This window comes from Nannospalax galili, unplaced genomic scaffold (assembly GCF_000622305.1).
Source record: "Nannospalax galili isolate Female #2095 unplaced genomic scaffold, S.galili_v1.0 scaffold66, whole genome shotgun sequence".
NCBI classification, from domain to species: domain Eukaryota; kingdom Metazoa; phylum Chordata; class Mammalia; order Rodentia; family Spalacidae; genus Nannospalax; species Nannospalax galili.
Window position 1 is genome coordinate 3,895,983 of NW_008356058.1, and position 22,070 is coordinate 3,918,052.

General features: G+C 48.5%; 2 protein-coding genes across 7 annotated transcripts in view; one reads left to right on the forward strand and one right to left on the reverse strand.

Moving 5' to 3' along the window:
* The window catches only part of LOC103750907 (beta-galactosidase-1-like protein 2), a 42,603-nt gene extending 38,503 nt beyond the window's left edge, over window positions 1-4,100 (forward strand). Inside the window, exons 16-19 of one of the 6 annotated variants that reach the window (XM_008854192.2) lie at window positions 1,547-1,634; window positions 1,976-2,087; window positions 2,533-2,649; window positions 2,923-4,100. In XM_008854192.2, coding sequence (XP_008852414.1) covers window positions 1,547-1,634; window positions 1,976-2,087; window positions 2,533-2,649; window positions 2,923-3,009 — 404 coding nt within the window. In that variant the 3' untranslated portion in view covers window positions 3,010-4,100. The other 5 variants (XR_001872934.2, XM_017803482.2, XR_001872935.1 and 2 more) reach the window with 5 other exon arrangements.
* A 2,593-nt stretch (window positions 4,101-6,693) lies between these two features.
* B3gat1 (beta-1,3-glucuronyltransferase 1) overlaps window positions 6,694-22,070 on the reverse strand; it is a 30,234-nt gene continuing 14,857 nt past the window's right edge. Inside the window, exons 2-7 of the mRNA XM_008854191.1 lie at window positions 16,758-16,852; window positions 16,467-16,613; window positions 12,197-12,705; window positions 11,297-11,593; window positions 10,564-10,664; window positions 6,694-8,895 (exon numbers count right to left, since the gene is read on the reverse strand). Of these exons, the coding sequence (XP_008852413.1) occupies window positions 10,578-10,664; window positions 11,297-11,593; window positions 12,197-12,705; window positions 16,467-16,613; window positions 16,758-16,761 (1,044 nt within the window). The 5' untranslated portion in view covers window positions 16,762-16,852 and the 3' untranslated portion in view covers window positions 6,694-8,895; window positions 10,564-10,577. The remainder of the gene's footprint in view (window positions 8,896-10,563; window positions 10,665-11,296; window positions 11,594-12,196; window positions 12,706-16,466; window positions 16,614-16,757; window positions 16,853-22,070) is intronic.

The following is a 22,070-nucleotide window of genomic DNA, read 5'->3' on the forward strand; positions in this document are numbered from 1 at the left end:
GGGGTTTGATCACTTTCCCTTTAGAGCTTCATATTTGTATGGTCTATATGCCCTGGAGGAATCTCCATAAACCCTGAGCTAGCCTTGCAATATATCCTTAGTCTGAAATCTGCTTTGTCAGGAGTGGGCCTCTCTGCTTGTAGGGTAGTGGGTGAAGATGGAGGAATGGCTATCCTGGAATCCATCAACGGCTATAGAATCCCTGCCTTCCTGGGTCTCTACACTGAATTTCCTTTCTTCATCTCTCTCAGGAAAACTCATAAGTAATGCTTCTGGACTATGGAGGAAGAAGCCAGACATACAATGATCAAAATGTGTTTTGCTGTCATGCCCCTCTAGGAATATCTCTAGGGGATTTTTACCCCCCTGGCTTTCTGAATTTTATGTAATTTAGCTGTTCATTTCTTTTATCTGTTTACCTAAATGTGGGTGGTTTCAAGTAAGTTATAAAAAGAGAACTCAGTTAAAATAAACCCTGCTGTGATGAGGAAGTTAATGGCATTCCATTTCCTTCCCAGCTGTTTGCATTTGTGATGGAGGAAAACTATCTTCTCTCTTCCCTGGCCAGAGTATCAGCTGAAAGCCTTTGGTACCTGCCCAGAAAGTGACATGACCTCAGACAGTAGAGCTTCTTCTCCAGAAGAGCCTCAGAGTAGCTTCTAGCACCATCCAGGCCCACTATCCTAGACCTCAGAGTCTTCCTTGGGCTTCCTTCTCTCAACCTATCTTACCTCTTTTATTCTCATGGAGGTCACAAACACCTGCCAGTCTGCCCAGTCTTTGCTTCTCTAAGGTCTTTACCAGGTGTACTCTGACCATCTGTAGAATCTTGCCTACTGGGCCAGTCCAGTGTTTGTAATTCAGACCTTCACTCCAGAAATACATGTGCTCACACACTTGTCTCTGCCATGTAGGAACACTGGACCCATCACTCAGCCTATTCTCGTCTCCAGTCTCCCCATGTTCCAGCCCCACAGGTCAGAGGCTCTGTTATTCAATGTACCGCAGGGGCTGCTCTTTTACCCACTCAGATCTCTCCATCCCCAAGGTGCTGAGCAGGCATCCTTCAGGTGTGTAGTTGCTTAGTGCTGGACACTCAAGTAATGCTATCTGCTTGGCATTTAGATACCTTTAAAACTGTCTTTAATCCTAGGTTACATTGAGGGTTTCTGGCCAAGTGACCAGGTCTGTTAGTCTGAGCCCTTACTGATGCCCTCTGTAGTTGGGCCCTCTGTCACCTCCTGTCTATGTATGCTTCTCCTAGAAAGAATCCAGAGGCCAGATGTCTCATACTGTGACATCTCTGCTCTTTCACTACCCTTAGGTATATTGTGCTTCATGGCAAATCCAAGAGCCTGACAAACAACACTCTTGCCTGTTTGTTACCTTTAGCCTCTCCAGGGAGGCTTTAGTCCATGTGCAAAGTACCTTAGGTAGGATGTGCTTCAACTTTCCTGGAACGTCTACACATGGTCCTGACTGCAGCTGAGTCACCTTCCCCCTGACTTTGGGCTTGCTCATCTTTCTTTTAAACCTGCTTTTCCAGGTTTAATTGGAAATCTCTATCTGGATAATTCTCCTCTGAAAAACTTCAGAATCTACAGCCTGGATATGACAAAGCAATTCTTTCAGAGGTGGGTCCCTGCCAGTGCCAGTGTATGAACGCATAGATAACATGCAGCAAGAGCCAGGAGTGCCCTGGCCTCCCTGCCAGGAGCCTGCTGATGTGGAAACAGACCCAGAGGCCAAAGTGACCTGCCCAAGGTGAGGGGCAGGACTAGCACTGGAACCTGTTTCCAAATGAGGAAGGGCCCATCCTCCCATCTTGCTGCCGTTGTGAGCTGGTTACAAGGTGGGGAGAGGGAGCTTGGGGCCTTGGATAGGGAAGGGCCATGCCTTAGGAATTAGATGCAGGCCTTGAAGCTGATGTGACAATGGTCCTTCCCTCCCTTTCCTGCCTACATCCTATCCTTAGGTTCAACATAGACAAATGGAGCATCATCCCCCAAACACCTGCTGCCCCTGCTTTCTTCCTGGGTGGTTTGTCAGTTGGCCTCTACCCTTCTGACACATTTCTCAAGCTGGAGGTTTGTAGGACCCCTTTCCTTTCCAGTGTTCTCATCTTTCCTAGGGCTCTGAGCCAGAAGCCTCATGGGTGTGGCTTGGATGAAGCTTTCTGGAGCACCTAGACCCAGAGGCCTTCCTGTCTTTTTGTGTTTCCCCATTTGATAGGGTTCCCCTGAGGCAGGGGAATGGGCTCAAAGCAGAACCATCTGGTGGTATTTCTCAGTGTGTGGGTTCCTATGGCCAGTCTGAGGTTGGTTGCCCTGCCTGGAAGGCTCAGAGCTGTGGGGTGGGAGGCAGAACAGGCTTCTGTCACCTTACATGGGTGTTGAATGTTGCCTCACTTGGATCTCTCAGGAAATGAGTAGAAAATACATGGTATGTGTCTCATTATGTCTCTGTTTTCTGGTGTGTCTTCATCTTTGGTGCTCTTGTGGTTGAACAACACCTTCCCTATTCTGTTTGAAGGGCTGGGCAAAGGGGGTTGTATTCGTCAATGGTCAAAACCTTGGACGCTACTGGAACATAGGACCACAGGAAACTCTCTACCTTCCAGGTGTCTGGCTGGAAAAAGGACTCAACCAGGTGGGAATACTTCTAGCATTTTCCCTATTCCTGGAAACTCTTTTCATCTCTGCTTTCCCTGATGCCAGTTGCTTCCTGGGAGCCTTTGACTATGGAGGGGGAGAGGGCAGATGTTTCAGCCACCCCCTTCTTCCCTTTTCCTTGTGGTGATGAATTGTTACCCCTCCCCCTTTCCATCCTGGTTCCCATACCTGTCCTTCTAATCCTGCTTCCTCATAGCTCTCTCATCTAGATATATAGCAGATCTCACAGCCAAGCCCTTCTTTCCCACAGGTCATCATTTTTGAGGAGATACTGGCAGGCTCCACAGTACAGTCTACTGATAGCCCCTACCTGGGCAGGAATCATTACGTTAACTGAACAGCAGTCCAGCCATACCTGCTTCCCTCCCCTACAGGGCACCTCCATAAGTAGCAACCTCAGGGAGCTAAGGGCTACAGCCAGTCACCTGCCTCAGTCCAAAATCCTAAACATGGGGGGACCAAAGAGAGGGTGAGTGGCACTGGTTAGGGTCCCCTTATAACTAGGTGGCTTCTCTCCCAGCTGTGAGGATGGAGCCCTTTCTGTTTTCCTGATCTTCCTAGGGATGCTAGAGAGATGTCTCTGTGAGGGTGGAGTCTGTAGTCAGATTCCCTTCAGAGAAGGTGCTGAAGCTCAGTGGGGACGACCCTGCTTTGGAAGTCAAAGCGTACTGACACAGGTCAGCCCTTTGAGCATTTCTAGTGGGCCATAGCATATCCTGACAGCCTCTTTGTTTTCTTCAATTTGTGAGTTTGGCACAGAGGAGCATACAGAAAGGATGTCTCACCTGAGCCATCAACTTTATCTTTTCTTGACCACTCTCCTCCAGCCAGTTCTGGGATTCTAGGAGAAACTTTGAGAAACACACATTTTTCTCCTTTTTGTTTCTTCTTTCACTGTATCTGCTAAGATGAGAAACTGAATGCAAGAGAAGTGGGCATGCTCAGTTACTTCTCTTCCCAAGCGAAGAGAGCACTTGCTGTTTTACTCAGTGAGGAGGAGTGTCACTTGGGGGAGGAACAGCATCACCAGGGGAGGAGCTGGGTGGGGGTCTAAGAAGAAACCTTCCCATATCCAGGCTTTCAGGGAGGAAGGGCAGAAGGCCTGTGCAAGTACCTCCCAGTGGAATTGGGATAGCCACGAGGCCCACAGGTATAGCACAGGCCTACTCAGCAGACTCCCTCTTCCCTCTCCTTCCTGATCAGTAAGGAGAAGGAGGGGCAGCCTTCTACTATGCTGTACTAATGTCCAAATTGAAGGCTCGTCTAGAGATTAAGTGCAATGGTTTGACTTGGTTTTGCCATCCTGATTTGCAATAAAGCAATAGACTTGAATCAAACCTTTGTGTATGTTTGTCCAGTTTTCAGTGTCACTCTAAGCCATAGGGAAAAGACGACCCTTTTGGATCTGGAGGATCTAAAGACTGATGTTACCTAGTTGATGGATGGTTTTTGAAAGCTCTGGCTTTTAAAAAATATTTTATTATTGTTTTTATTATTTTATGTATATGAGTGTATTTCCTGCATGTGTGTAAGTGTACCCTTGTCATACTTTGCCCATGGAGGTCAGAAGAGGGTGTCAGATCTCTGGAACTGGAGTTATGGATGGTTGTACTGGGAACAACCATGTGGGTACTGGGAACTGAATCTGGGTCCACTGCAAGAGCAGTCAGTTCTCTTAACCACTGAACCATCTATCTAGCCCCTCCTGACCTCAATTGTCCTTGAAATGTCAGTGTATTTGAGTGTCCCTGAAGAGGAGAGGTCAAACACAAGTCCAATCTCATGCTGGTAGATAAGACTCTTTCAGAAAGCCAAAAGTACCACATATAAGTTAGCTATAGGGAACAGTTTTTGTTCATAAATATATCTGGCATGTACTTCCACAAATGAATTATTTTCAGTAACAATGAAAGCCAATGAGCATATACCTCTGAGCACAGTGCCCACATAGAAACCCAGTGAAGATGGGTTGGAGAAGAGTGGGCTGGGCTGAAGAGCTCACAGCACACAGGATGTCTCTCCGTGTGTGGCTGAGGGCAGGGTTTATACTGGAGTCAGGGTGCTGCTGGTATGCATTCACTGAGCCAAGAGCCCAGCTGGCTTGTGATGGTCATAAGGCCTGGGCTCATGTCCCACTTGGGGCAGACAAATGGAGCTCTCTCTCTCTCTCTCTCTCTCTCTCTCTCTCTCTCTCTCTCTCTTTCTCTCTCATTTTTTTAGACAGGGTCTTGTTCTATAGCCCAAGCCGGCTTGAATTTTCAGTCCTACCTTAGCCTCCCAAGTGCGGAGAATTACAGGTTTGTACCATCATGCCCAAATTAAGGAAGCACATGGTCAGAGGACAACCTGTGAAAGTTGGTTCTCTCCCTCTGTGTGGGTCCTGAGGATTAAACTCAGGCTTGGCATCAAGTGCTTTTACACACCAAGACATCTTGCCAGTCTTCAAAGGAAGCTTGTTAAAGTGAAGGTTGTGAACAGTGGCTGGAGTGTAAACAAAATTCCCAATTTTGTCCAGTTTTGACAGCTCCTTCTGAGCTGTCTTGGAGTGGCATTGAGCTAAGGATGTAGATGAGTCCAGGGCTACTTGAATAGGGTTGGAGCCAGAGAGCAGTGTTGCAATGTCACATTGTTTTGTATTACATTAAGTGTGGGCTTCTGCAAAGCTGTGTTAAGCTGGGCTGTTGGAAAACATGACCAACAATTGGAATGTAAGGAAATCATACATTGAATCATTTTGTAAAAAAGTGAAGAATCATCTGAATTACAGTTTAATGCAAACATGATCAGGTATGTATTGGGCCTCTCAAGATAATCTTTTCTGCAGTAACATTTTTATCTGCTTCCCTAGCAAAGCATGTGTTGGCAGAGCTGAACCCTTAAGAGCTGACTAATCTGTCCAGATCTTGTGCCCCATATGACCCCATTTCAGTCCCTTTGGAGTAACTCTCACACATCAACTTCCAAATGCTTGGGGACTATGCTTACTTATTCTTTCCTCTACTCATTGTGTGGGGGCCCACCTATGAGATCTATGGTTTTATAAACAGCCTTGACACCAATACCCTCCACTGTCTGTCCCTATCCCCACTACAGGTTCATAGAGAATTGACTCTTACTGTCTCTTGCGTGCATTTAACAGGCTTCAGCACAACTCCACTTTCCCTCATGTGTCCCCTCCAGCACCCTGTCCCATATCAAGAAATGGAAATTTTGTTCTACATGTCAGATTATTTTGGCTGCTCCTCTCTACATCCCATATCCAACCTCTAAAGTGGATCCGTCTGGTTCTGCCTCTTAAGCACACTCAGAATTCAGCCACTTCTCTCTGCTCTAGAGCTGACACCCTTATCCCACCCACCATTTTTCATACTGCTTATTGCAGGGGCTATCTCCCCAGCCCCTGAGCCTGTTCCATTTGTCTTCAGCATAGGAAGCTAAGTGATTCTTCTTGAGGGTCAACTCCATCATACTGCCCTCTGTGCTGAGCCAAATGCCTCCTAATTTCTCTGAGTAGAAACCAAAAGCTTTATTCTGGTTTCTGAGGCCAACAGATCCTAGACATTCCCCCTTGCACGCCAACGGAATCTCCCATGCCAGCCTATCCCCTTCCCTTGCCCACTCGGTTGTAGCCACCTTTGCTTTTTTGCTGAGTCACATGTATGAGACGCACTTTCCTGTCGGGGAGAGTTCATTCTTGTTGCAGACCCCAGGGACTGCATGTTGACCTGCTGCTGTTCTGTTTAGTCACTTGATCAGAAAGGCCCTTCTCACCATGCTGTAAGTACAGAACCTCAGCCCCTCTGCAACTCTCCATCTCTCCTACCAGCTTTGCTCTAATTATAGCAAATCACACCTGAAATGCTGCATGGTTATTGTCTGTCTCTCCTTGGTGGGTAAGCTCCTTGAAGACTGCTATGTGCTGATTTCTGGAATAATGCCTGTTTATAGTAGGCATCTGGTAAATAGTTGTTGGATAGTTAAATTAATAAATGAGAATAAAATAAGGCAGGGCTGAGGAGGATTAGGACTGTTAAAAACCATATTTGACTTTTAATTTTGAAAACAAATTAAATACAGTTAAATTAAAACAGACCAGATGGTGCAGCAGCTTGCGCTCCACCCTCACTCCAGCCTCTGCCCTTGGAACTCCTAACCCCTGGCTTCACTCCTGTGTGGTGGGGTTTGCCAGTGAGAGAGCAGGGAACAACCTGGGTTTGGAGAACAAGTTATCATGGACTCAGTTCTGATTTATAGCAAACTCATTCCTAACAGAGATGAAGCCTGCAATCCACTGGGGTTATAATCATAAATAAATACACATGCAGCTAAGAGAGGATATTAGGCGAAAACAACTGAACTAGAATCTGCCAAAAAACCTTTCCAAATTTGTTTTACCTTTTTCAATTTCCTAAAAATGAGCACTGGGTTTTTGGCTAAGATGGCTGCCTCAGAGCAGCCAATTTGACCTTGGTATTCCGGGTTAGTTTCTATGCATGAGCAGTAGACTGCCCAGATGCAAATTCACTCATCTGATAGATGTCTCATGCCCACCTCCTCCCTCTCCCATGCCACCCCCATTTAATATAAGGGGTCAATTTCCAAAGCAACATCCAAAGTATAAAAGGTTGGGGAAAATGTCCTGCAAGGAGGCACTGGGATCTGATGCCATCAGATGGTTTCATGAGGGCTGTAGGAGGTTAAATCCATTTCAAAATAGGCAGCCAGTGCTATTCTCTGAATGTTAGGTATGTGAACTGAGTCCCATCCACCCAAGAGTGGGTTCTGAATGACTCTTAGATCTGTCCTGTGAGTTTTATGCAGTGGGGAGCTGTTAGCAGTTAAAAAATAAACACCTCTTCAGTGGGCTTGGGCTCTTTCCTTTTCCCCACATGGGGGAAAATTGTGCTTCCAACTTGTAGGAGCAGGAGTGAGATCACCACCAGAGGGACCCATCTAGCCAGAGTCAGAGGCCCCTCAGATACCTGGACACCTAGGCAGATGCTTTTACTGGGTGGAGGGCAGCAGTGTGGGCACACTGTTCTCTCCGGAGTGGAGAGGGGGCAGTGGACAGAGGCAGGCTGACTCTATGTGCCCCCAGTGTAGGGAAAGTGAAACTTTCCCATTTTGTGTAAAACAGAACGATTTCCAAAGCACTATGTGCTCAGATCTCCTTTCCTTTCAGTGTTCAAACATTTCCTGCCCCTTGTCCCTGACTCCCCTGCTAACCCAATCCTCACTGGAATTGCACAGGAAGGGGCTGTGGCTGCTGGATCTCACACTTTCCCAGGAAGAGCTCTGTTTGGTCACTACTGCTAGCTCCGGCCCTGAGGTCTGCAGTTCTCAGGGCCTCCAGGGAGAGGTGTCTCGCCTCCCTGGTCCAAGCCAGGCCAGGGGCACTGCAGCCCACAGGTACTGGAGAGGCAGTGTGTGGACAGTGGGGTCACATGGTTCTTGGTTCAGGTCAGTCAGTGACCTGTGCTGGCTCTAGGCCCACCTCCTTGCCAATGCTGGCAGGGGAGGTTTGAGGGACATGGGCAAGAGGAAGGGGCTCTGTTCTCGCACAGCCTGAGGTACAGGGGGAGCAGGTAGACAGACTTAGGCTCCCCCCATGCAGGGCTGGGTGTCAGGTGGGATCCAAGACAGCCTTATGCCCTGTAAACATGAACCAGAGGAGAGCCAGAGGTATTTCTGATTTGGGAGTAGCTCTGAGGAAGAGCAGGTGCCGAGGAGGGGCATTGGGGCACCTTGATGCCCCAGGCTGCTCTCTGGTCTTCAGAATGTCTTGGCTGGGCATGCTGTGAAGTCATGCTGGGCCCAAGAGCAGGGAGCCAGGGACAGCTATGCTGCACTTGACAGTGGAGTCATTGGACCTCCCTCAGCCCCAGCATCACTCCAAGGCAGGCACGGGTGCCCATGCACCTGTTCGTACAACACCATCAGTGCAGGAAGCTTCCATGGAGGTGTGCTGAGCACAGGCTTTGTTGGTGGCTGGAATCCCCAGCCCTCAGGTCTCTTAGGCCCCTGGCCATGTTGATGGAGAGAACAACAGGTCTGGGATTTCTGTGCTTAAATTCTCTGTCCTTTATCTTGGCATCAAGCTGGGCTCTCTTGGAAGCCCCCAGAATAGAAACAGGTGATGGTGTTCCTCAGGAGTCTGCCTCAGAGTGACCATCAGTCATGGGAGAGGATGGAAGGCCAAGAACAGGGTTTGAGAAGGAGGTTCCTGTGTGAGGAGAGTAGGAACAACACAGGGGTCAGCTTGGGGCAAGGTAGAGCTTGAATGATTAATGGGACATAATGCTCAATCCTGAGCCCTTAGTGGACCCCCAGAGTACTGCAGAGCCTACCTCTGGGTCCTCCTTGGAGACTCTTTTGAGAAACAGGTAGGAAGTGACCTAGTGAGGGCAGGAGATGGAAGAGGCTCTGTACTGACTTATTCTAAGTGGCACTGGCCAAAGTAACTTCAAGTTCAAGGGACTAAACAGGGAGAGTGACACCTTGTAGTTCCCCCCTCCCCACCCCAGACTTGTGCCTGCATTTGTCCTGGAGCCAGAATAAGGCTGTCTGTCTAGTCTGAGCTTCTACCCCTGGCAGGATCCAAAGTAGGAAGTCCTGAAGGGGCAAGATAAGATCACAGAAAATCCCTCAAAATTCTTGGCTTGGTCAGTCACTTGGCATAAATCTCTTGGGCCAATGTGTCACCGTGAGCAAGTCACTTTGCTTTTCTGAACATAACTGTATTTGTTACCTCTGAAGTGTACATAGATCCAGTGGCCTACCTCCATAGAAGGATTTAAAAAAATCAACAAAGCCAGGTGTGATGGCTCATGCCTTTAATCCCAGCACTTGGGAGGCAGAAGCAGGTAGATCTCTGTGAGTTTAAGGCCAGCCTGGTCTACATAGTGAGTTCCAGGACAGCTGGGGCTACAGAGAGATCCTGTCTCAAAAAGATGCCAAAAACAACCCTCAACAAAAATAGGAACACTTGTATAAGATTTGTTGTGTGCCACAGACTCATCTCAGTGCCCTTGGTGGCCACATAAGAAGAAACAGGCACAGAGGAGTGACTCTAAGCCAAATAGAAAAGTAGTAGCCTGGACTGGTGTGGGATCCAAGGCCCATGCTTTGCAGGCTTTTTCACAAGCTACTGAAAGCCACAGGGCCACTGATGTGGAACAGTGAGTGGTCCTCACCACAGCCCTGTGTCTGAAGAGGACTCGACAGAACAGGGTGAGCAAGTCTGCACTGCGCTACCTCTGTGAGTTTAAGGCCAGCCTGGTCTACATAGTGAGTTCCAGGACAGCTGGGGCTACAGAGAGATCCTGTCTCAAAAAGATGCCAAAAACAACCCTCAACAAAAATAGGAACACTTGTATAAGATTTGTTGTGTGCCACAGACTCATCTCAGTGCCCTTGGTGGCCACATAAGAAGAAACAGGCACAGAGGAGTGACTCTAAGCCAAATAGAAAAGTAGTAGCCTGGACTGGTGTGGGATCCAAGGCCCATGCTTTGCAGGCTTTTTCACAAGCTACTGAAAGCCACAGGGCCACTGATGTGGAACAGTGAGTGGTCCTCACCACAGCCCTGTGTCTGAAGAGGACTCGACAGAACAGGGTGAGCAAGTCTGCACTGCGCTACCTCACTGTGGTCTAGGCACCATGGCCAGTGTTACAAAAATGAAGGAAGGTGATGTCAGCAGCAAGACCCAGCTGTGTACTTTGCCTGTTGTCGGGGCACATTAGGAAAGGGGCTTTGCCCTACCTCTCCTGCCCACTTTGGCCTTGTCTTCCCATAGTTAAAGAGCAAGAGGCAAAGCCCCCAGAGATGGAAGATGTGTCCAAACCTGATGCTCCTTGCCCGTTCACCTGTCACCCTGGTTTTCCTTCCTACCTGCATCCTGAGGCTCAGATCTCCACTGAGGGGTCGGTGAAGCCTTTCTTCCCCTCATTCACCAGCACTGGCTTCTCTGTCCGTGTGTGCCATACCAGGATCTATGTGTTCAGAGACACAAACAAAATGGGGCAGGTTCCCAGCTCACTCCACCACTTCCTACTCCCTCCCACACCCTGCAAGTATTTCTTCTGCCCACTCCCTTTCTACTCTTGCTCCATCCAGAGTATCTCAGTTGCTCTTTATTCTATCTACCCCCTCAGTCTTGCTGTTTGTACATGTGATACATTGAAAATATTTGTTGAAAACAAGAAGTTAAGAGCTACAGAAAATAGACAAGTCTTGAGATTTCCCAAATGTGCATGTGTGTATTTATATGTGCATGCATACATGTGAAGACATCTATATGCATGCCTATGTGCACATGTGACATGCACTGGTTATATGTGCACATGTGCATGTATGCACATGGCATGGTGTATGTTTGTGTGCACTCACTGGGAGTCCTGGAGCATAGCTCTTCTTACGGATGGGCAGCAATCCTTGGAATTCCATAATGGAAACCCCTCTCCATTTCCTTACCTCCTATCAGTATGGTTCCTTTCCTAGGTGGGGATTGCAGACAAGCAAGGCTATCTTGAGGCCTCTCTTTCCTTCCCCCTGGTCTGCAGAGGGTCTTATGATGCTTGGGAATGCTTGCATTACTAGCAATCAGTTCTGAAGAGTGTCTTACCTTAGTGCAGTTGGCTGCCTTGGGTTCCAAGTCATTGAGGGTAACAAGTTCTCGGAGGAGGCTGCTTTCCTGGTAGCCTCCCTTTACACCACGTAGCTTGAAGTAGGCCTGGCTTCGCTGCAAGATGAGCCGCAGATTGACAGCAAATCCAGCCATGTCTATTGCAAAAGGTCGGTGGGGGTCGAATACTGTCTTCCAGCCAACCACCTTCCCTGCCCCATTCACCCGTGGGGCCTCATAACGAAGGCCACCAACGAAGGCCACAGGCCACACGGACACCCTCCGGGTGCTGCGCATCTACAAGATGAGAATCTGAGTCAGTACATTTGGGTCTAGGATGGGAATACTGCCCGTTCCTACAGATCGGGGAATCAGCTAAGGAGTGTGTGAAGTTATGGATGAAGGTTTATCCCAAGTCCTGCCTCTAGAACTTATGTTACTGATGGTCATCCCTAGAGGAATCATCCTCAGGCTGCAGGTGAGGCATCTCTCACCCGGCTGTTGGTCACCTTCTCAGTATGGTCCCAATGCTCTTTTCCCCCTTGTACAAAACCTCTCAATCTTCTCACTTTTTAATCTGAAATGAGCCTCCCTCCTCAAGACTTGCATGACTGATAAGCACAGGGAATCTCAAACTGTCCATCCAAGAGGTTTCTGATGGCCATACTAAATGACTCCACTCAAAGGCCTCATTCAGAGAACAAACCTCTTAGGTAAGGACTCAGGTTTAGGAGCTGCAAGCGCCCTTTAACTGGTGGGAGTGTTTTGAGGTGCCCAGAGATTTTCCCATTTCTTTCTGGTTCTCTACAGTGTGGTCTGCCCAGGCCCCTCCTTCCTCCTGCATCCATCAGTGTCCTCCAAGCCCGCCCGCGACTCTTGCTCCTTTGGTCCCTCACACACCTCTTCAAAGAGCTCCAGGCTGTAGGTGTTGTCATCATCCGCGAAGTACACTACACCTGGCTGGGTGGAGTTACGTGGGAAGGTCTCCCGCAGCCAGCGCAGGGCCAGGTTGCGCTGCATGGTGCCACGCGGGATGCGCGGGTCTCGGGCATCACCTCGCAGCTTGTAGTTGCGGGGTGTCTCGACGTGCAGATGTGTGTAGTTGAGGCCGGTGTCACGCAGCAGGCGCGCAGTCAGGGGCGTCCTGCGCGGTGCGTCCTCCACCACCAGCCAGTGCAGGTTGGGCACATGCAGCAGTGTGTTGGCCATGCGTGTCAGCTCTGCCTTCTGCACAGGTCGGCTGTAGGTGGGCGTCACCACGTGGATGGTGGGCAGTGTGTCGGACCAAGGCGGCGGCCGCGTGTATACGTACTCTGTGCGCACCACCTCCACGATGTCACGGTCGGACATGCAATACTCCCTAGGGTCTGCGCCGGGTGGCGCCTCACGCCGGGGATCACTGCCCTCATCTGCAGGGGTGGGAGAAGGCGGTGCGGGGACGAGGGCGCTGGCCTGGCTCTGATACAAGGCTCAAGGCCACCCACCCTTCCAAGGCAGCCCTGTCCTCTGCCTCTTTGCAGGACGGACATCAGAGCCTGCCTTTTCAGTTCCATCTTTAGACCTGAGGCTGCAATATGTGGTCCTGGAACTCTCATGGGGATTTTCCTGGTTCTGATTTCCAGGATGACTCAGAAATAACCTCTTCCTCCTCACATTTGACAGCCCTGTAACTCTCTGAGCTCAGCTGGCCACCTTCTAAGATTCTATCTTCAGTTCCTAAATGTATCAGATTTTAAATGACAGTGTCCTGACCCTCACTTCCCCATCTCCTCCTCATCTGGCAAATCTGACCAGTTGCAGAGGCATAGCCTTGTTCTGCGGTGTGAATGCCACAGAGCTGGAGAACAGTCATAGTGTATAGCTGCAGCACACTTTGGATCTTAAAGTAAATTAAGATGAACTCACCACAGGTTTCCCACAGACTCTCTAATCAAGTGGTGCCTCTCCCTCCTGGACTATGTAATCAGTTCTTTGACCCTTGGTACACAACTCAATATTTACTGCATTTGATCCCAGTAGGTTTTGCCCATATTTGTCAATATAGTTTTGAATCTTGAATGTCATTTCTCAGTTTAGGTATTTCTCCTATTTTGGTATATGATTGTTTAAGTTCTTCCACTGGTCTGATGTCAATCTCCCAATTGGTACTTTCTAAACATATTCATTTGGCCCTCTGAACCATGAACAGACCTCCTGTCCTAGTGTTCAGGGAATGTTTCCCATCTCCACTCCAAGAATGCCATGAAGTGTAATGATACCTGCAAAAGCCTGTACTCTGGCCACATGCTCACAGGCATGGGAGAGCCCTGACTTCCTGAATCTGTGAAAGTGACCTCTCCCAACTGGGGGCATCACTAGGGACCAAGGTTTTCTTACATCCTGAACTTTTTCCTATTTGGGGAACCTAGCAAGCTTAGGAAGAACAACCAGGGCCATTGGCATTCTTGTTTCATTGAGTCTCTGCTCTTCAAGTTGTTTTGGGGTTTGAAGTGTTCACAAGTCAACTACAGTGTGGTGCCCACTGCTCATGATAGCTGAGGAGGGGGGTAGCAAGGGCCAGACGGAAGATCAAGAAACCTGAAAGCCTAGGCTCAGACCATCCCTCTGCTGCAACTAACTGCATGGCCTAGAACCAGTTATTTAGTTTTTAGTGCCTTGATTTCCGTGATTGTAAATGGGGCTAATAATGGCATCTGCTTTATAGAGTTACTGTATAGACTGATGAGTCATTACATGTAGAGGGCCCAGAGCACTACCAAGCTCAAGTTCAATTATTATCATCTCCTGTGTAGGACACTAGTGGGCCTTGTGGCTCCACATACTTATAGTAAGGTAGAAATGAAGCCACATGAAACAGCTGGAATGAGGGCACAGAAGGGACGCTGGGCTGTGGCCCTTCTGTTCTACCATTAGCATTAGCAGCAGGTGGGCTTGTTAGGTGCAGGGAGTCTAATGCAGAGGAACCCAGATGACCCACTCTTGCCTCCTATGGAGTGCTCACAGCAGTGGCCTGGAGCCAGTTCACTCAGGCCATAGACAGAATGTTCAATATGGGGGGAGCAGGGAGACTGCAGAGATGCAGCTCATCAAAGGGAGTTTCTGGAGAGTTTTGGGTCAAGTTCTAAAGAAAACGATGCTGAACAAAAGAGAGATAGTATCCATAATTCTGACCAGGATATAAGAATTTCTTTATCCTGTAGTCAGTAATGTTTTAGAAACTGAGCTTGGGGATGGAGATTTAGAGCTTTTTGTATAGCCCTCTGCTATCCAGAGCATCCTAAACAGGTGGAGGCCTATGTCCTGGAGAAGTTCTCCATGTATTAAGGCTTGACTGCTGCCTGCACCCCATCTTTTCCCCTGGCTTCAGGGCTTCTGCAATTCTTGAGTCCTAAAAGTCTCCTGGTGTGATGTCTCCGACCCTCGCTCTGCCAAGAAGACAACAGACATTATGTCATTTTATAGATGGGAGTTTTAACCCCTCTGGAATGATGCATTCACAGGGCAACAGTGATTCCAAACTGACAAGCACCAATGAGAGATGTTGGGGTCAGGAGCAGATGACGACATCATGCAGAGGCTCTGAGTGCCCAGCAAGGGCAGTGGGAGTGCAGTAAGAAGACTCAGAAACTGCAAAGAGGTTGTGGGACCAACAGTCCACACGAGGCAGGACAGCATGGGCTGTGATTCATGCATACCACTGTACCCAAATCATGTGAGGCCACTGACTGCAGTGGAGTCCCAGGCCCTACCACTGAGCCACCATCTGTCATTGGGAAGGGATGGGATGCCTTCCTTTTCCATATTACCAGAAACGATGGTGCACAATATAATGGGCAAACTATTGCCTGCCTGAGAGCGTTGCATTTAGGTGGGAGAGGGATAGAAGATAGTTTTAATGAGACTGAAGGCTAGGGAATGAGGGGTAGACTAGAGGAGGGGGGCATGAAGGTTTGGGGCATAGAATTAGGTGCGAGAGAAAAAGGTGACACAGGACTCAGAGCTAGAAGGTTCATCTAAGCCCGTCTTTGCCTCTTGTTCTTTTTCCATCCCTTTGGCCACTTAGTATCCTAAATGGGACAAAGGGAGCAAAGGACACACTCCTGAAAAGGTTTTGCAGCACTTGGGCTGGGGTATAGCTCTAGAAGTACAGTGCTTACCTGTCATGAAGTAGGCCCTGAGTTGACCCACAACAACTCAAAAATAAAGCCAAAACCAAAACCTCAAATACCCTAACATGACAATATAGGCTAGAAGTCCTGTTCCTTTTTCCATCCCTGTTGAATAGCCCATTCTCAAGCATTATGGAACTGAATGGGCATGTATGTTTGTGTTGGTGTGTGCACTCATCCTATTGGTTTGCATTTTTTTTTCTATATTTGATAATATTTTGACATCTCAAGGCCTTGTGGACTGGAGAAGGGGTAGTCTTTCCAGGGGATACCATAGAGACAGTAAACAACTGGCAATATTCCCACTTCTTTGTCAGAGTCCTCATGAGTTAATCTGGTCTAGATCATCCCAGGGCCAAATGCAAGACAAATAAAACCACCCCCAAATCCTAGAGCCCACAGAAATTATTCAAACTAGCCTCTTCTGAGCCTGACACAGTGGTGTATACTTGAAATCTCAACACTTGAAAAGCTGAGGCAGAAGGACTGCCATGAGTTTAAAGCTAGCCTGGGCAACATAGTGAAAACTAGGCCAGCCAGAGCTATATAGTAAGACCCTGTCTCCAAAAAAGAAAACCAAACAAAATCAAACCATCCACTTCTAGTTCTGGTGAGCTGCTTACATGGCTTTCCCCTATAACCACATTACAGGCTTCTGGTCTACCTTGCCTCACCCTTTCTGTCTCCTGATCAAGAACCTCTCTCCTTCCCCATGTTACCCTGTATAGCATGGCATGGTCTCTCTTCTTGGGAGCTGAGAGTAACAAGCTCATCTTTCAAGACAGTTAGTTATCTTGTGTCATGTTATACTGGATTATAACAAATCCCAGGTACTTAAAACAGTGTATGTGATGGGGAGCAGGAAGGGGTGGCTTTCAATGGATTCCCAGAGGGGCCAAGACTCCTCCAAGGTAAGATCAGGGCCCATGTGATATAAGAATGGTAGTGGGGTAGCTCTTATTACCAAAGCCGGACCAGGGTGGGGCTGGGGTGGGGCTCACCCTTGTGCACAGCAAGCAATGGTGCAAGGCTGCTCTGGTGCCAGACGGTGATGAGCAGTGTCCAGGGCAACACGATGAGGACAATGGCAAGGATGTCCCGTCTCTTCGGCATCTCCAAGGCTGGCTGCACCCACAGCTCCTCATTACCTGAGCGGTGGCAAGGTCAGGGGAGGGTGGCCACGGAGCGCCGGCAGCACAGGGAAGAAAAGAATAGGCATGGGCCGGCCGGCCAGGCACAGGGAGACAGAAGCCGAACACTGGCCAGCAGGTCTCACCAGCGCTCACACCCACCCATTGTGGAAGCAGGTTTGTAGAGTCCAGCCTGATGGGAGTCTGTGGAGGGGCAGTCGTCCAGGGCAGGGTCAGGAACCTTCAGAGATGGACACCTGTAAGAAAGAGCAGCAGTGGATGGACAGAGACCTATGTATGGAACATAGAGGTTGGCCTACTCCAGACCCACAGCGTCCCGAGTTTCTCAATGGTGTATACATCTCTCCAGGGCCTCTTTTGTGTGGGTGCCTGGGTGAATGGGCCTGTGTCCTCCCCTTGGCAAGCAGACATTTGCAAGAGCATTAGAATAGAGATTTAAAGGAACAGTCTTCAGAGATATCTGCCTTGGTTTAATCCTAACTGCGCTATGCAGAAGCTGTGGCCTTTGGCCAGTTCCATCAACTATGTACTAGTTTCTCATCTATCAGTCAGGCACCTTCTTTCCAAGGCTGTTCTCAAAATTAAATGAGTTAATGCTCAGAAAACCCTTAGGCTGGACCCTGATGGAAGTACGCTAGAAACGCTGGCCAGCATGCTGCCCAAGCATAGGTGGTTTCTTCATTTCCTGGGCTCAGGTTCAGTGCTGGGCAGTCTCCTTCAAGGATAAGCAAAGGTGTTTAGGGTTGGGCACTAAGGTAGTATCCTAAGCATCCTCCTCTGTCCATGTCTGTAGGGGATTCTCATAGAGTACCTGCTCTCTACAAGTACGAGACTGGGTATCAGCAGGGAGAGGAGTTACTACCTGTGGAGTTGCTGGTCGTAGGGAGACACTTTGCACAAATGGTAGCAGCAAGAGCCCCAGGAAGGCACCCAGCTGTGAGAATGAGCCCAGCTGGAATTCACTCTTTTTTTCTGCAGAGGATCTGCTGGTGGCTACTTCTCTGGGGACTGTTTCCTTTTGTGAAACTAGCTCATGGCTACCTTGGAAACCATCACATCCCCTTCCTTGTTGCTTCCTTCCCTCACCTCTGTGTAGATGCTGTTGGGCTCATGGCTAGTGGAGGCACTAGGCACTCAGTATATTCACCATGCCAAAGCCCATCACGACATGGCTTCCTCAGAGGCCACACTACCTGCTCCAGTACCAGCCCACATATGCTCTCTCTGTCTCTGCCAGGGTCGAGAGCTTGGCCAAGCAGGAGGTATTGTGCTCAATTTTGGAAATATTGTGTAGTTTTCTCTTTCTCAGATTTCCTCTATTAGTCCTGATGCCTTCTAGAAGATCAAGTTTTGCTTTCCACTTAAGAGCACTATCCTGGGACGGCCAGCATCCCCTGTCCAGTCCCTCTCATGAAAGGCTCACTGCCTCCAGAATCAGCTTGGGGACAGATAGTGTCAGCTACACCTCATTCCTTAGGGAATGGGACTCTGGGGTTAAATGCTACAGGAAGAGAACAATGGTCAGGCACCTAGGAGGAATCAAATGCTGAACTGCATGCAGCATCCTTTACCTTCTCTTGGATATGGTCTGTCCCCACTGAAACTCAGGTTAAAATTTGTCTTGTGGCAGTATTGGGAAACAGGACCTGTAAGAGCTGATTACATCATTAGGAGGGATTAATGCCTTTCTCACTCATTTGAGAGCAGATTCTTATAAGCAAGGCCACCCCTCATGCTTTTTATCTTCTGTGGCTGTCCACTTGCCCTTCTGTACATAGTCCTTGCCAGACTATGCTCTTGGACTTCTGCTTCCAGAAGTGTGAAGGATATTAACTTCTTGTCTTTATAAATTACCTGGTGTCAGGTATTCTCTTACAGAAACAGAAAACAGACCAACACAGAGGCCAGACCAGGCTGGGGCTTCAAAAATATCTTGTTCTCAAATGTGCCATTCACCCTCAGCCTGCATGGGATGCTTTCCTGTTTTCACAGCTGCTTGGACCTGTGGCTCACTCAGCCTCACTTCTATCTGCCTAGGCCTTTGGTAATGATAACCAGCTTTCCTTCAGCAGTCATGGAGTCCTAAGATAAAGATGTTGACAGTTCTTACACATCTACTCCATGTTGTACTCACAGCAACCCTGAGATGCAGGTGCTGTTTCGTCTCTGTTTATAACTGGATTTTCTAAGGCTAGATGGGTAAATAATTTGCCCCTGGTCAGATACAAGAAAAGGTGGAGCCAGATTTATATTAAGGCCATGTGACTCTATGCTGTTATAGGGATAAATACTGGTTTAAGAGCCACCTTCCTCCACCACAACTGTCTACTGTGAGTCTCCATGTCTGCTGGATATTGGGACAGGAAGAAGGGGTGGGAATGGACAAAGGGAAGGATATGGGCATGATGCAATGGGGCCATTAGGAGTGTCTGATCCCATCCTATTTTTTTGTGTGTCAAAAAAATCTATGAGAGGAACGGAGGGACTGCAGAGAGACAAACTCTAAAAATAAACAGCAATAAACCCAGTTGTGTATTAATTATTCTGGAAGCCATTATGGCTTGAAAAACCCCATAACTTTAATGGAGGCTATTATAAGCATAGTGGCAAAATCATGGAGCTAATTACCAGGCGGTTATTAAGTAGAACACAGAGCACCCCTAGGCTTGGAGAATGCCATCTGGCCAGTGGGGGGGGGTGGTCCCTGGGCAATGGTGCCTGGGTGTGGGCAGGAGTCTGGGGGTGTGAGAGTGGGATGGAGGGGCTGCCCTTATGCTAGAGTCTGAGAGCAAGGTGGGCTGCCCCATGAAGTCTAGGGCTTCTGCCTGGGTTTGGAGGAAGGTAGTGTCTGCCTGTGGTTGCATGTAGCATCCAGCATGGACCTCAGGAAGGTTTCTGGAGCTTTGGTTTGAACAGGCAGAAGAATGGACACAAAGGTGTAAGAAAAGTGGGGAGGCAAAGATGGAGAGAACAGGGTGTTTGGGAAAGAAGTAGGCATAAAAGGGCTTTATGGTAAGATTGGATATTCTACATAGATGAGTGTGGGGGCTGAGGGTTTGCTGTGTTTATGACTTCTGACCCGATCACTCATACATACACACACCCTTGACTGACCCTAATGATGACTGGTCTCTCTTCCCAGCAAGTGCAGACATGAGGATCCTCCCCCTCCTTTGGTGTTCTTTAAGCAGCCCATGAATAGAGACAAAGGCTACATTAAGGGTGCAGTGGATAAGGCCTAGTGGAGGACAGTCATTGGATGAGGAGGAAGAGCTAGGGCAGTGGCAGTCAGGGCCATGTCCTGGTCCCCCAAGGGTCACAATGCTCACCTCATCTTTAAAACTTGGAAGATGGCTGGAATAATTCTAATGAGTTTTCAGTTCTACTATTTTAACAACCTGAAGCTATGGAAACTGGTCTGTATGAGGATGAAGAAATGTCCTATATGAGGCAAATAGGATCCAGATGTGTTTCTAGTCCAGTGTTAGGACCAGAGGGCCACTGTGACAACTCCCCGTGGAACTGAGCCATGCTAAAAGCCTGTAAGCCCATGGAGATTGGTATCACTGGGAAGACCTAACCACAGTAATTCATCTGTAGGCTTCAGGGTGCTGTGGTCTGCAGATGAGAACGATAGTATATCTGAGCCTCAGATAGAAAAGCTCTCATCCAAGTCTGGAAGAGCAAGTCAGGCTGGACAGATCAGGTGCAGCTGGCCTGAGAGGGCCAGGGTGGTGTGTGAGATAGGCTCAAGGCAGCCCAATTCAACAGTTTCTTCTGAGCCCATGGTGTTTGAACAATGTCACCTTGTCCATGAAGATGGGCTTATTGAGCTCTACTGAAAAATATTAATCGTTCTTCAAGCCTTTAGACCCAGTAAAGCTGTAACATCAGTTAGCTGCCCAATCAGAAAGAAGATGAAGGCTAGGGTCTTCCAGAATGATACATGCATACCATATGCATTTCAGCAAAATGGCTTTTGAAGAGCCAATTGTTCCATAGCTGATATTTTCTCAGGATTGTGAACACATGACCATTTTTTCAAAATCCAAACCACCATTGCTGATGGGCTTTCCTAATGTCCACTTAACAGCTGCAGGCCTGGGGCTACTCTGGGACAGGTGGCAGTTGGTGGGACTTTGAACTTCCAGTGTGGCCTCATCATGGGAAGGCCTTTGATACTGCTCAGTGGTTGCATTTTGAATCACTTTGATTCAGTGACTGGACACTCGGTGAAGGATCTGAACATAACACCTGGTAGAATGCTTATGACTGATTTTTATCAATCTTCACCCAATTTAGGGAATGTTTTTTTTTTCCTGATTTACCTTATGGAGCCTTTTGAGAACATTCTTCTTAGTTTTTATAGAAACAATACACTATTTCCATGGTTTATAACAGCCCATGTAATAGCCAGCATTACCATCATAAGCAGGTGGGGAACATGCTTCTGACAACCCATAAGTGCTGAGCATGTGCTGAGCCTGTGTGAACAGAGGGCCTGCCCTGGCAAGCCATGGGCATTGGCTGCAGTCAGTGTGCTTTGCTGAATGGGGACATCAGGCATTTTGATGAGTTGATTGAGGGATGGCTGGTTAAGAAAGCTTCTGTGGGTAGGGGATGTGGCTCTCAGTAATAGAGTGCTTGCCTGGCATGCATAAGGCCCTGGGCTCCATCTCTAGCACTGTAAATAAAAAACAAAAACAAAAACAAAATAAAACAAATGCCTTTTGTTTATGTACAGAACATGAACATCACCACAGAGCCCGATCTCTGGGAGCTGATGGAGGTGGACAAAACCTCCTTCTCCTACAGGACCACAATCAGCTTCTCAGGAGAACCTGGGGAACCCAGTGGCTGGGGAGGCCCTTGTTCCTCTAGGCATGGGAGGGGAGGCCCAGAAGGATAAGGGGGAACTGTAAAAATAAAGGGAGTGGAGTGCTGGCCATGACCTCAGCATCTTTTTCCACCCTAGGTAGGGCCATTCCACAGAAAGGGGAGCACAGACTTTGTCCCAGAGATCTACAGGAGCCCCTAATGGGATCAAGGGATTAGTATTGATTCTGAAGCACTGCTCAGGAAAAGCCCAATACCAGAGCTAATCAGCTTGCTGCCCAGTCAATCCATACTTCATTAACCCAGCCCTAGCCCTCCAGCCCATAGCACTGCTGCCCTGGGCCCACTCCTCGGGGGCAGGACGCAGGCATCAATCTGTCCAAGTATACCAACCCTCGGAACACACAGGAGAGCTCTTGTGCCTCCTGCTCCTCACACATAGGTGAGAAGTGGGAGGGGGAAAAAAGGGAGGGGGTGCTCTAGAGGTTTCACTCTGAATCCTACATTGACTTAACAGGGTGCTTCTTTTTGTAAAGCTTGGCTCTTTGATTATCAAAGCAGCTCTGTGAGGTAGCAGGTAGCCCTTGTTCCCATCTTACATAGGAGGGTGCTGGGGGT